The sequence below is a fragment of the Panthera leo genome, chromosome A3 (assembly GCF_018350215.1).
Source record: "Panthera leo isolate Ple1 chromosome A3, P.leo_Ple1_pat1.1, whole genome shotgun sequence".
Lineage (NCBI taxonomy): Eukaryota > Metazoa > Chordata > Mammalia > Carnivora > Felidae > Panthera > Panthera leo.
In genome coordinates, this window is record NC_056681.1 from 101,694,440 (window position 1) to 101,708,778 (window position 14,339).

General features: G+C 47.8%; 1 gene segment (V, D, J or C); it reads right to left on the reverse strand.

The window, feature by feature from the left end:
* Positions 1-4,847: 4,847 nt before the first annotated feature.
* On the reverse strand, positions 4,848-5,267 carry LOC122215253. The segment is given in 1 exon segment: positions 4,848-5,267. A coding segment is annotated over 1 exon segment (420 nt).
* Between the last annotated feature and the right edge of the window lie 9,072 nt (positions 5,268-14,339).

Here is a 14,339-nt window from a genome sequence, read left to right on the forward strand (position 1 = left end):
AAGAACAGTTGGGGGAAAGCATGCAGGAAGAGCTTCATCTAGTGGGCAGGACTCAGAGTTGGCTTCTCCAGTCCGCTTTACCTCTCGTAGAGGTGAACTGAAGCAGAGTCTTTGCTCACTCAGCGGCAGTGATTAAAAGTGTGGTCACATGGTCAGAAGATTGGATAAAACAAGCCTGGGAGGTTGGTGACGAGAAGCTCCAAAGTAGAGTTTTATGAATGGATCTCTGGACCAGGCACTTGCTGTAAGGGTATTTGTGTCCTACGCAAGTGCTCGTGACAACACATGCCCTGCACGGGGAGCTCTCAGTTATCAGGCAGACGAGATGACCAACTTGGAGGGGATCGGTTAGCCTGTTAGGCAGACACCCCAGCGTTTATTCGTTGAGCTCGGGCATTAAGTGGCCATGGCGGCAAGGATGGAGGTGATGCACGGGCTCTGCTACGCGGAATTCCCCTTACCAAGAATTAAATGGGTTTTCGGCTCCAGGTAATTGCCCAGCAAGACAAAGGAAGAGATCAGTACTGATTCCTGAACTCCCACTGTGGCTTCAGGGCCTGGGGGGGTACTATCTAGGCACTTGATGGCTCTATCGCCTTCTCTTTCCTTACTTTTTAAAGAAGGTGTATTTGTGGTAAATTCATTCTGCAAATGACTTAAGGTAAAAGTGATTGTGGCTAAACTGGAAAACAAATAAGCATCCCCTTCTGGGGAAGAAGGAGAACATGTCTGGAGTTTGCCTGGGATCGCTGCATCGTATCAGGTAGACGCACAATGCCATTGGACTTTAATTGGAAACATAAACATGGGCAGACAAGTGTTTTGGATGTTGGAGTACAAAGAAGTGGACCAGATTGCTTATGTGTCTGCTTAGCATCACTGCTTTGCCCTTCTACATTCTCATGGACACCACTTTCCAGAATCCCTTTCTCCTTGGCCCCAGATTTTGTCTGGTTAATAAAAGGTGCTTGTATAAGATCTAAAAACTGGAATAGCGCAGGAAACCCTTACCCTCCTACCGGTGTTGTGGGCCAAAGTGTGTGCAGCCCACAGATGAGCTTCCTGTAATTCTTGAGGTTTATCATGGCTTCTGAGATCTCTCGGGACTCGTCTTCTTTGAGCTGCTACTGAAATTATTCGTAGCAGATTTTCCATGATTCCGGAATCGCTTGATTCGAGGAACTCTGGAAGCGGCTTCCTTGACCTTTGCTCCTCAGACTGCCCAGTGAGTAACCCTACAACACCCGGGACTAAAACCAACCTACTTGGAAATCCTATGTGTGCATTTGTTTTCCCGGGAAAATTCCAACTCCATCTCTCTTTTGCTGTTCATATCATTAGTACAGATTTTGTATCTTTGAAATAAGTTCTCTTATTTAAAGTCTTATGATGCCCTTTAATTGCTTCCTTCATCCTGTCACTTTCCTCCTAATGATGGCAGGCATTCAAGGCACAAAGTGGTTTTTTCTTATTCTTTTTTTTTTATTTTTTTAAATGTTTTTATTTATTTTTGAGACAGAGAGAGGCAGAGCATGAGCAGGGGAGGGGCAGAGAGAGAGGGAGACACAGAATCCGAAGCAAGCTCCAGGCTCTGAGCTGTCAGCACAGAGCCCGACGCGGGGCTTGAACTCACGGACTGTGAGATCATGACCTGAGCCGAAGCCGGACGCTTGACCGACTGAGCCACCCAGGCGCCCCTTTCTTATTCTAGTCCTACGGGAAAAAAAGGAGTCCTTGACTCCCATGCTTATCTGCTGTTACTTGGAAATCCTTGTGCAAATTTATAACGTATAACATTCTTAATTTAAAAATATAGTCTGTATGTTTAATAAACGTATAACACATGCTTTTGGTTTAATAGGAATGAACTGGTTCAAAAATTCACATAAAAATTAATTGATGCATCTAAGGTACAATTTCTAATTACAAACTTAGCAAAATTGTGCATAAAATTGGATACGTAAATTATAAAATCTCACAATTCAAGTTGTTCTGAGAGGCTCTAAACATCCAAAATAATGTCGTCAGAATAGATGTACAAAGGGAAAAAAAAAACACACAAAAGAAGGAAAGAAATAAGGAAGGAAGGAGCCTACATGCCCACTATCTTACACAGTAATTACTCTTAAGGGTGTATATTATTATTTTATCGAGGAGAGAGTGAATCACCTCTACTATGAGCTCAGCCAACTTTTCTGCTCAGCAGCTCTTGACAAACAAAGCAGTCCCCTTGCCTAAGAGGAAATAGCTAGAACCACAAGGCCTCCCTGGGTGACAAGCTTGAATGCATTAGGTTTATGTTCACAGATGCAAACTTGTGAAAGCAAGTTATACGTTTGACAAAATCTTCTCCAGTATCACAAAGGCTTCTGAGTTGCTGTTTACCCACAGAATCCACAAATTTTACAGAAGCAGCCGAGGGTTCCAGAACATTGATCAATCACTTTGTAAACGAAAAACTTAGGAGCCTCTCCTCGTTTTTGTGGTTTGTTAAGCCAAAGTCACTGGTCTGCAGCTGATGGTGAGTTTTTCTCCTGGAGTCATGCACGCAGAGGCTGGAAACTTGGTCAGTGTGGTGTTCCCTCCAGCCCCGGAGAGTCAACATGACCCAAGTGTCTCCAGTGTTCCCCAGATTGAAACCACCATGTTCCCAGCAGAGTGAATCTGGCCCCTCCCGCTGCAGTGTGGGTGCTGTGCTGTCTGCTGTGGCCCCTCCAGGATTCTTCCACCCAGTGATTTCCCTTCCTGTGGCCACAGCCCTGTGCAGCTCTATCCCCCAGGAGACAGAGGCTAGATCCTCAGCCCTTGCCTGTGACTTGCTCAGGCCTCAAGAGACCTTGCATAAATTCTTCCTCAGTTTCTTGGCCCCTGCAACTTCCCTGTGAACAGATCCTCATTGGGCTGCTAGAAGATTAGAGACCATGTAGAAAAGAGTCCAGCTGCCAAAGATGAAGCTATTCTCGAGCAGCCTACCGCCAGCCAACCCTCAACGGTCCACGAGCTGAAGGGCACCTGGGTGGCCCTTCAGCTCAGGTCATGAACTTGCGGTTCATGGGTTCCAGCCCCGCATCGGCTCTGTGCTGACAGCTCGGAGCCCGGAGCCTGCATTGAATTCTGTGTCTCCCTCTCTCTCTGCTCTTCTCCCACTCCTGCTCTGCCTCTCTTTCTCTCTCTCTCTCTCTCAAAACTAAACATGTAAAAAAAAACTTTTAAAAACTGAATTATGAGCTGAAGGATGACTGAACATTTTCCAAAGCAGATGAAAAATGTCACCCCACAGATCCAAGAAGCTCAACAACCCGCAAACAGGATGAACACAAAGAAAATCGCACTTAGGCACATCCTCGTCGAACTGCTGAAAACTGGTCATAAGGAGAAAACCTTGAAAGAATCCAGGCAGGAAAAACAAAAAAAGTATTGGAGAGCAAGAAAAAGGACTGCACACTTCTTATCAGGAAAAGATGCGTAGCTGACCGTGGGACAGCATCTTCAAGCACTGAAGGAAAAATATGTCAATTTAGAATGCTACTTCTAGTAAATATATCCTTAAAAAATAAAAGTAAAATAAAGCCATTTAAAGATGAAAATGAAACAGACAACGTGTCACCATCGGACCTGCATCACAGAAATGCAAAGGAAAGTTCTGGCAAAAGATAAATTTCACCAGATAGAAACACAAACGACATGATAGGTAAATGTCAAAGACCTGTCTTTTGCTTTGCGGTTTCCTTAAAGACAATTGCCCATTGAAAGCAACACCACGAGGAATATACTGTGAGTTTCAAAACCTATGTAAAAGTAAAATTCATGACAAAATTAGCACAAAGATTGGCCTGGGGGTAATGACAGTATAGGCTTGCAAGGTTTGTGTATGTCAAATGGGAGAATATTAACTAAAAGTATGTTGGGATAGCTGTCAATGCAAATAGTAACCCGTGAAACAAGGTTTCTCAACGTGGGCACCGTTAACCTTGCAGACCCTGAACTTCTTTACTGTGGGGGGCTGTCTTGTGCATCCAGTGGCATAACAGAGATGCAGGATGTCTGAGGTGTCACAGTTGCTAGTGGATGGTGATAATAAAAGTAGCATTATTATTACTTTATAAATTTCTATAGTCTGTTCAACCCTTTAGAGCTTGCACGGGGGAGCTGGAGGTCTCTAACCACACCTCCCCTTGTGTGTGACTAAAAGGAGACCTGAGGCTCCCCACCTGACAACAGCACCAGCTGGCAGATATGAGGGGAGAGCAGTTTGGGTCTTTCCGCCCAGCTGACCTGCCAGCTGCCTGCCGCTGCCTGAGTGAGCCCCGGCAAGCCAGCAGAGAAACCACCCAGCCAACCCACAGAATCACAAGAGATAATGAATTGCCGTTCTTTTAAGCCGTTAAGCTTTGGGGTGCTCTGTTCTGAAATCGACAACAGAACAGAATAAGCAAATCCATCGAAAGCTTTGCGCCGGATCACTGCTTGGCTCTGTCCCCTTCCACGTTTCCCTCTAAGAAGATCTGGCTTCAGGGGCACCTAGGTGGCTCAGTCGGTTAAGCGTCTGACTTCAACTCAGGTCACGATCTCGCGGTCTGTGAGTTCGAGCCCCGCGTCGGGCTCTGGGCTGACGGCTCAGAGCCTGGAGCTGCTTCGGATTCTGTGTCTCCCTCTCTCTCTGCCCCTCCCCCGTTCATGCTCTGTCTCTCTCTGTCTCAAAAATAAATAAACGTTAAAAAAAATTTAAAAAAAGAAGATCTGGCTTCAGTGGGAGGCAGTAACTCTTCAACCCGCCCCGGCGTCACCAGGTCAGGAGACAGAGACTCTCAGGGTGTGGAATCTCAAATACAGGCACGTCACACCTCTCACGCCGTGGCCTCCTGCAGGAAGCAGGTGTCTTGGTTCGAGAAGCGGCATCTACGACCCAGACAGGGGATTTGGGTGTGGGGACGTGTCGCCGTGGGAGGCCAGCTGAAGTGCTGCTGACAGTAATATATCCCGATGTCCTCAGCCTCTACTCCGTGGATGGTGAGGGAGAAGTCCGAGCCAGAGCCACTTCCCCGGAACCTGGACGGGGTTCCGGCGGCCCGGGCAGACGCCCCAAAGATGAGCAGCCTGGGAGCCTCATTGGGTTTCTGTTGGTACCACGCCATGGAGGTACCTACCTCCATGCTGCTTCTACAGGTGATGGAGACGAAGCTGTCCCGAGACGCTGCCAGGGTCTCTGGGGCCTGAGTCAGGACGTGCCACCCTCCGCTGCCTGCAATGACACCCCACCCGGGCATCGCAGTGTATTATTTCGCTCAAAGCCTTCGAGGAAACGTGGATGCTCAGAAGAGCCACGTTATGCTTAAATGTGGCACAAACCGGAAATCAAGTGCCCCTGGGCCTTCCCACCTTTGCCTGTGTCCAAGAATTCATGTTGTTGTCCATGTGTCCTGGGACCCAGGACAAGTTATGAAAGGTGACCAACAGGGCAGAGCCTCACCCTGAGAGACTGATGGATGAGTCTCTCCTTTGTAGCCTAAATGGACCCCTGGTGAGCCTCCAAAGGCTGGTGGACCTGGGGTGGGAACATGGACAGGGTGCTCCCTGGTTTTCCGGGGTCCAAGGACAGCTTCAAAGCTGTTTGTGCCTCTGCCTCATTGTCAGCCTGGGGCTCTGTGCCTGGATTTCCTACTAAGAGTTAAATAAAAACAATGCTACATATCCCACTATAATTGCCCCAACCCCCTTTTGAGCACATGGTCTCTGTGTCAAAGGCTAAAGGTCCAGCTCACGATCAGCAGTGGGAAACATGCTTACCCTGAAAGCCCATCACCAGGAGACAGAAGAGCTGGGTCTGGAAGCTCATCTTGGAGTGTCCCCTGAATCTGCTGTTTCTGGACCAAAAGGCAAGAGGGCTGGACAGGTAGATAATGGTCAGGGCTGCTCTGGAACAGGGGCCCATGTCCCAGGGTTAAATAAGCACAGGTCTCCTTGGAGTTGATTTGCATGTCTGATGGCCTCACAGAGCTCTTTTCTAGTGCCTCTCAAGGCGGGCAGGCTCACCCCACCTGTTGCTGGAGGAGGTGATGGAGGTGTCACTGATCCCACAGAAGCTAAGGCTATCTTCTAGTGGGTAGAAGACAGCTAAGGCTATCTTATAGTGGGACCAGTGAGAATGGCCCATTCACAGAGCTCCTCTCCAGAGGCTGAGATGGAGGTCACCTCATTGGTGATTGGCCTCATTGGAGATGGCCAAATGCCTGCATCGAGCGAGTGATCGCTCGAGGATCTCTTGTTACAGAGATGGGGTCTTGCTCTGTTTTTTGCTCTAACTAGATGCCAAGTTAACCATTGACTGAGGCCAAGACCAGGCAGGTAACACAAAATAGTGATGCCAAACTGCTTTATCACAGAGAATATATACAACCACTACCAACAAAGGCTGGTAATTAAAATCGAAGTTAAGCTGGGGTGGAAGAAAATAGTGAATATAAGAAGCCTGATGCCCACAGAGAGAGTTTGGACACACATTGCTGACCTGACAACGTAGCACTGTGTCCGGCCCATGTCTCAGGAGAAGGGATGGTGTCTCCTGCCCCCTGGAGACCACAGCTGTGGCCTTGGCCTTCTGTCTTGTGTGTTGGAAGCTGGAGAAGCCCCAGGGTCTCAGGACAGATCTTCTGCACTCTTCTGTAGCCTTCCAAGGCAAGGTCGTAACTCCAAGTTCCCATGGATAGGACCCAGAGAGGACAATGGGGATGAAATTTTGGGAGTACCTTCTGGGATGTCGGGAAGCTCTTTTCCGTGTCCTTCTAGCTACCTCCATGGAGCACGCCTGTGTGGTTCAATCTGGTTCCCTTCTTTTTCTCTGTCTATCTGGTTGTCTGTTTGTCATCAGTGTCTCTAAGGGAGACCCTGTCAACTGCTGTAATGGGTCAACAGAACACAGGGAAATGAGGTAGTAGCAGGTCCCCAGGGGCAGGACACAGACCTGTGGTCACCCTGAGTGTTTTGCTTTTAGAACCTACCAGTGTGCAGAGAAACTGAGTTCTGGGAAACCAAGAGGGCTGAACAACCCCACTACTGGCATTTTGATTCCCCCAGGAATTTAAGGAGGCATTTAGGCGTAGATTATTGTCTCTTCACTGGAAGTAAAGTTTTTCATTGGCTCTACAAGAGAATCTTTCATGACCAAGGAAGAATCCACATGTCAAAAAGGGTTGAAATGCAAACAAGGAGGCTGATGTGGTCAGAGATGAAAGTGGGGCTATGTATGGTCACCAAATGCCTCCCTGATTTCTAGATGGCAGTCCCGTGTAAGTGCCACAGCCACAGAGTGGAGAGAGACAGCATCAAGCTGCAGACAGAGAGATTGTGCAGCTTCCTCTGCTACAGATCTGCTAGTGGGTAGCAGGAAACCAGCTCCAGACCCAGCGCTGCTGATCTGGGCTGGTGGGACCAGGGTGTGGGTGTCGTAATGTGTGTGATAGAAGCGAGCTCACTGCTCTAAGAGATTCAGTCCTGCCAGCAAGTGGGACAGCCTCTGAGGGAAAAAGGGTGGAGGGTGAGGGCTGGATTTGCACCAAGTGTCCCTGGCCTGATGAAAGTTCTTCAATAATCATCCTCTTCTCCATGGGAGATGTCCTGTCCGCTGGAAACTGATTTGTAGCCATCTAAACTTAGAAACTCCTCAACATCCCATAGTTGGGCAAAGTCTAAAATACTAGGCATATAGAAAGGAGCTCAGAGTGACCTTTGCAGAGCACCACAGTTCTTGGGGGAGAAAGGTAGGGCTTCCCTCACCCCTGGCCCTGGGGGCAAGGAGAGAAGTGTCCTGTGCTGCCATAGGGAATGAAGAAGGAACCATCAGCAGTGAGCGCTGCCTAACCCTCTAACTGGAGAAGGTAATACTCTCCCCCACCTCGTGTCCCTAAAAATCCCTTTTCCTCTTTGAAATCTCTCCTCTCTGTGCAGTTTTCCCAGCTCCCTTAGCCAGTGCCCCTCTTCCCTCCATACCCTTATTTTATCTTTGCTATAACCACAGCACATCTCAGTTAAGTTGTAATACGTATGTATTCATGAGTATGTAATTATTTATGTATCTAGGGGTCCACTTTCCCTAATAGGCAATGACTTCCTTGAAGGTAGGAACTAAAGATTTCAATATTTGTATGTCTAGGGCTGAGGAACAATAGCCTTGTTCCGTGAAAGGAAGTCCCCACCAGCAGGCACAGCCCAGAAGCTCCTGTCTTTCTCAATGTTGCTCTTCCCCAATCATGGGGCAGAAGTAAGGGTGAGGGAGATAGTTGGGTAGAAGGGATTCTTCCAACCCCCAGGGACTTGCCCACAGGTTACACTCTCATGGTGATGTGGTCCCAGGGTGTCAGCTGACTTAGAGATGATGTCTTACCAGGTGCCCTGGGTTCTTGGCTGGGCACTTGAGAGGTTGGGTCACACAGAGCCTCCCTGGGCCAGTGTTGGCCTGATTCATCACTGCAATATGACAGCAAGACATTTTCATGAATCCCTATTACCTGTCCTAGAGGGGAGACATGTATGAATTTGGTAGGAATATGGATCATCCTAACTAATAGTCTTCAGCAGAAGCTGAGGTCAGGTGAGGGGCAGGTAGGCAAGAACGTGATTTTTGTGTCACAAATCAGAGCAACAATAGGGTATTATGTTCCTAATTGAGGGATTTCTCCCATCTCCTGAACCAAGACATGTCCAGAAAAATGATTCTTTAAAAAAAATTTTTTTTTAACGTTCATTTATTTTTGAGATAGAGACAGAGCATGAACGGGGGAGGGTCAGAGAGAGAGGGAGACACAGAATCTGAAACAGGCTTCAGGCTCTTGAGCCATCAGCACAGAGCCCAACGTGGGGCTGGAACTCACAGACCGTGAGATCATGACCTGAGCCGAAATAGGACGCTCAACCAACTGAGCCACCCAGGCGCCCCCAGAAAAATGATTCTTAACCCAGACTTTGTAAAACATTTCAAAGTGCCCCATGAACTTAAGAAAAATATCACCAAATTATAGTCATTTCCACACTTTGGGAAAGTTAGGTATGCCACTCAGCCAATAAATGAAGAGGATGAAAAAAGGCAGCAAAAGTGGATCATATCTGAGAGTGGCCACCCACATCCTCCATGAGAGCTGAGGACCATTGCCCCTACATAGCATCAGAGATCCAAAGAATAATAGCCCAGAGATCCAAAGAATAATAGCCCAGGACTTTATACATAGAGACAGCTTCTTCCCAGAGGGTTAAGGGCTATCTCTGGCCATGTCTTTTTTCTGCAAGATAATAGATGACAAAACCGGTCATTAAGCAAATTCTGAGAAAGGCCTTCCTTTGTGTACCCCTCCGAGCCTGGACACAGTTGGCATTGGATACACCTAGAGAAATGCATTATGAACCTGAGAGAGAGAGAGACAGAAGGAGGGAGAGAGAGAGAGAGAGAGAGAGAGAGGTGTGCATATTCATAGAGAGTTGGTACCACAATAGTACAGCAGACTGTCATGGTCCCTAAAGGTATCAGATCCTAATCCTGCCATCCATAAATGTTACCTGACATGAAAAAGGGCCTTTGTGGTTAAATTAAGGATCTTGAGATGGGGAGATTATCTTGAATTAAAGTAGGTGCAATCACAAGTGTCCTTATGAGAAAGGCAGAGGGGGTTGAACACAGACAGCAGAGAAGGCCAAGTGAAGAAGGAGGTGGGGACTGGAGTACCAGCAGCCAGAAGAACCTGGAAGAGGTAAAGCATGGATTCTCCCCTGTAGCCTCTGTCTTCAGCATGACCTTGCTACACCCTGATCTTGGCCCAGATTTCTGGCCTCCAGAACTGTGAAAGAATAAATTTCTGGGGGGTGCCTGGGCGGCTCAGTAGATTAAGCGTCCAACTTCAGCGTAGGTCATGATCTCACGGTCCGTAAGTTTCAGCCCTTCGCCGGGCTCTGTGCTGACAACTCAGAGCCTGGAGCCCGCTTCAGATTCTCTCTCTCTCTCTCTCTCTCTCTCTCTGCTCCTCCCCTGTTCATGTTCTGTCTCCTTCAAAAATAAATAGGCATTAAAAAAATTTTTTAAAGAGTAAATTTCTGTTATTTTAATTCACCACATTTAGATAACTTGCTACTATAGCCATAAGAAATGAATACAAATGGGGGTCGGCGAAGTTCCACACCATTCTTTATAGGCTACGTGGCTGACTTTCTAATGCTGTACCTAAATGGATCGGTGAACATTTTTTTGGTGGAGTGTGATGCTAGCAAGATGGTGGACTAGGCGGTCCCACCCTTTGTCCTCCTACCTAGACAATGGTTTAGTGGCTACTCTACAAAAGTACAAAAGTAGCTCTGAGAGAGTTCCATGCTGCAATTAAGAAACTGCAGCAAACTAACGGAGCACAAACACCGAGGATGGCTGCATACAAGGTGTGGGAGGCATCTCACCTATGTCACCCCATCCCCCAGACCGCCACAGTGCAGCACCAAGAAGAATCCCTCTGAGTTCCACTCCCCCCCCCCCCCCCCGGGAGGAAAAGGAGAACAGGATGCTAGCAGCCTTCCCCAGGGGTGGGAGCCACCAGCCTTCACAGCTGAGGACCCTGCAACCCTCCTCAACATGGATCCCATCTGATGAAGCTGCCCAGAGCCTGCACCACTGTGTGCATCACCCCCCCCCCCCAACCCAGCCCCGCCCTCAGCCCCAGCCAGCCGGGAATGAAATGAAACAGAATAAGCAGAAATATGACTCACATGAAAACATAAATCTCACCGGTAAAGGTAAATATATAGGCAAAAACATAACACAACACTGCGATGGTGGGATGTGAAACACTTTTAACCCGAATATAAAAGTTAACCTTGGGGGGCTTGCGTGGCTCCGTCAGTTAAGCGTCCGACTCTGGATCTCGGCTCAGGTCACGATCTCATAGTTCAGCACAGGGCCTGCTTGGGATACTCTCTTCCCTTCTCTCTCTGCCCCTCCCCCACTCAAGCACACACTTGCACACACTCTCTCTCTAAATAAATAAATAAACTTTAAAAAGGTTAACCTTAGGGGCGCCTGGGTGGCTCAGTCGGTTAAGCGTCCGACTTCAGCTCAGGTCACGATCTCGCGGTATGTGAGTTCGAGCCCCGCATCGGGCTCTGTGCTGACTGCTCAGAGCCTGGAGCCTGTTTCGGATTCTGTGTCTCCCTCTCTCTCTGGCCCTCCCCCGTTCATGCTCTGTCTGTCTCTGTCTCAAAAATAAATAAATGTTTAAAAAAAATTTTTTTTAAATAAAAAAAAAAACACGTTAACCTTAAAAAGAGTTATGTTAAAAAATAAAAAGTTCTATTAGTTTAACCTTAATATTACAAAAAAAGTAAACTCTGAGTAAAAGAACAAAATATGGGGGTAGTAGAAGTGAACATTTTTATATGTGATTGTAGTTACCATCAATGTAAAGGAGACGGTTATAACTGAAAGTGTGTTATACAAGCCTTGATATTATCACAAAGAGAAAAACATATAATGGATATACAAAAGATAAAGAGAAAAGAATCAAAGAGAATCACCATAAACATTTAAATAACAAAGGAAGACATACAAGTCACAAATCAGGGGCACCTGGGTGGCTCAGTCAGTTAAGCGTCCAACTTCAGCTCAGGCCATGATCTCACAGTTCGTGGGTTCGAGCCCTGCCTCAGGCTCTGTGCTGACAGCTCAGAGCCTAGAACCTACTTCAGATTCTGTGTCTCCCTCTCTCTGCCTCTCCCCTGCTCCCTCTCTCTCAAAAATAAACATTAAAAAATGTTTTTAAAAAAGGAACAAATCAACTCCAGAACTGACAGAACAATGAACAGGATGGCAATAATAAATCCTCACCTATCAGTAATTACTATAAATGTAAATAGATTAAATTCTCTGAATCAAAAAGTATAGAGTAGCTGAATAGAATTAAAAAAGTAGATTCAGAGACATGCTGTCTACAAAGACTCTACATTTAAAGACACACACAGGGGCATCTGGGTGGCTCAGTCGGTTGAGCATCCGACTTTGGCTCAGGTCATGATCTCGCGGTCTGTGAGTTCGAGCCCCGCATCGGGCTCTGTACTGGCAGCTCAGAGCCTGGAGCCTGCTTTCAATTCTGTGTCTCCCTCTCTCTCTGCCCCTCCCCTGCTCATGCTCTGTCTCTCTCTCTGTCAAAAATAAACATTAAAAAAAAAAAATTAAAAAAAAATAATAAAAAAAAATAAAAAAATAAAGACACACACAGACTGAGAGTGAAGTGATGGGAAAAGATACTCTATACAATGAGTAACTAAAAAAAAATAGGGATGGCTATCCTTACACCAGACAAAATAGATTTTAAGTAAAAAAAAAAAAAACCCAAAACTGTCTCTAGAGGAAAAGAAGGTAATTGTAATGATGAAAGATCAACTCAACAGTAAGATAACAATTACGCATGTATACACACCCAACATCAGAGACATAAACATGAAAAGCAAATATTGACAGATCCGAAGGGAAAAACAGGCAATGATACAATAACAGTAAAAACATCAACACCCCACTTTCAACAATAGATAAAAACAGCCACAGAGAAAATCAATAAACAGTTGATTTGAACAACAGTGTAGACCAAACGGACCTAACAGACATAGACAGAACTTTCTCTGAGATGCTCAGGATTCCTGTGCGGGCAGCACGTTACAGAGGTGCAGGCCATGCTGGCAGTGGAGCAGGGGAGTGAGACAGGGAGAAGAAGGGGGATGGTGAATGGCCCATCAGCAGGCCAGCTATGGGTGAGGATGCCTGGATCTCAGCCCCACATGGAGACAAGGGGATAAGGTCTCCAGGTGATTCCAGCTGAGAGGAGCTAGGGTATTGTATAGACCTCCTCCTGTCAGTCACAACCGAGGGCTGTCCTAGAGGGTGCTCCTTCCAGGCGGGTGACGGGCCATGCGTGTGGGCAGAGCTGGTTCCCCAGCTGCAGAGAGAGCCGAGAGGCACAGAGAAGGCCCTTGGAAGTCAGCAGAGGTGCACTGAAGTGCAAGGCTGATGGTATCCACCGAGGGGGAGGAACGTCTTTCCAATCAGGAGTTTCACGTGTCCTACATCTCTCCGGAACATGGTCCTGGCCGCTGGCTGCAGGCAGCTTCCCTAGAAACCCAGGCCCAGCAGGCAGTAGGAGGTTTGTGCACAGGCTGCTCCACCCTGGTTGGGCAGAGTCAGTCGTGCAGGCAGGAATACTCCCCGAAGCCCCCAGGCTCCAGGGTGCTGAGGCTGAAGGCTTAGTCACCTCCCTTTCTTGCTGCTGCGCCAGGCGGGGACGGCGGGGGCCAACGTAGGGACGTGAGATATAAGGGGTTCGAGTCTTTGTCCAAGTTTTATCTGGATCCAAAATACTTCTCCGTGCACATTGGCACTGGCTTGACCGGAAGTGGTGAACTCTCTCCTGGAGACACAGACAGGGAGGCTGGCTTCTGGGTCAAGATGGTGTCCACACTTGCTGCTAAAGAGTAAAAGAGAGAAGTGGCATTTATGGTGCACAGCAGGGGCCACGCACAAAGTAGCAGCCACACTCACTTAGGAGAGAGGATTTCCTAACTGGCCTCCCCCCTGAACCGCCCTCCGGGAAACCAGGCTCCAGAGGAATTGCGCCTGAGCCCCTAGAAACGTGCCGGCAGGGAGCGTTCAGAGCCCAGGGAGTGGGTGAGGCCTCAGCCTTTACAGAGCCCAGGAGAATGGTGGAGATGGGGTAGGGATGGGGAGCATGCAAAAACGAGGTTCCAGGGAAATAATTCAGATAGTCCTATGGGTCTGTAGGTTTTCTGACTAGAGGTGGAGGCAAGAATACGTACTAAGAAATCAGAAATGTTAAGAAGGGAATTTTTCTATCCCTTGACAATGAACAAAAGAAAAGAGGACCCTGCCTTGAGGGTCCAGCAGGAAGCAGCTCTCCATGATGTGTTTCTAGCGGGCCTGCATAGACCCACTCCGGATGCTGGACTCCCACAGCTGCAGAGGAGAACGTCTGTGGGTAGGTGGGAGGCCCTCAAGTTTACAGGCAGTCAGTAAATTTAGGAGAAACTTCTTTCTCCTAAACTTCAGGTGCTCATGTGCCCTCTGAATGGGGACTATGGTGTCTCACCTGCGGGCTGCCTCCTACATGAGCCAGGACGAAGCCTGCTTCATCCGGTCAGGTCCATCCCGCCTCCCCTGGGGAACATGACAGCCCTTGCATTTGGGGGCCTTGTGGAGGCATCGCTGAAGATGGGTGCCCACCTACGTGACAGGCTGTGATGGCCATGATAAGATACGTCATCCTAATGAGAACCCAACTCAGGTGCCTGTGGCTCTTTGATAAGAG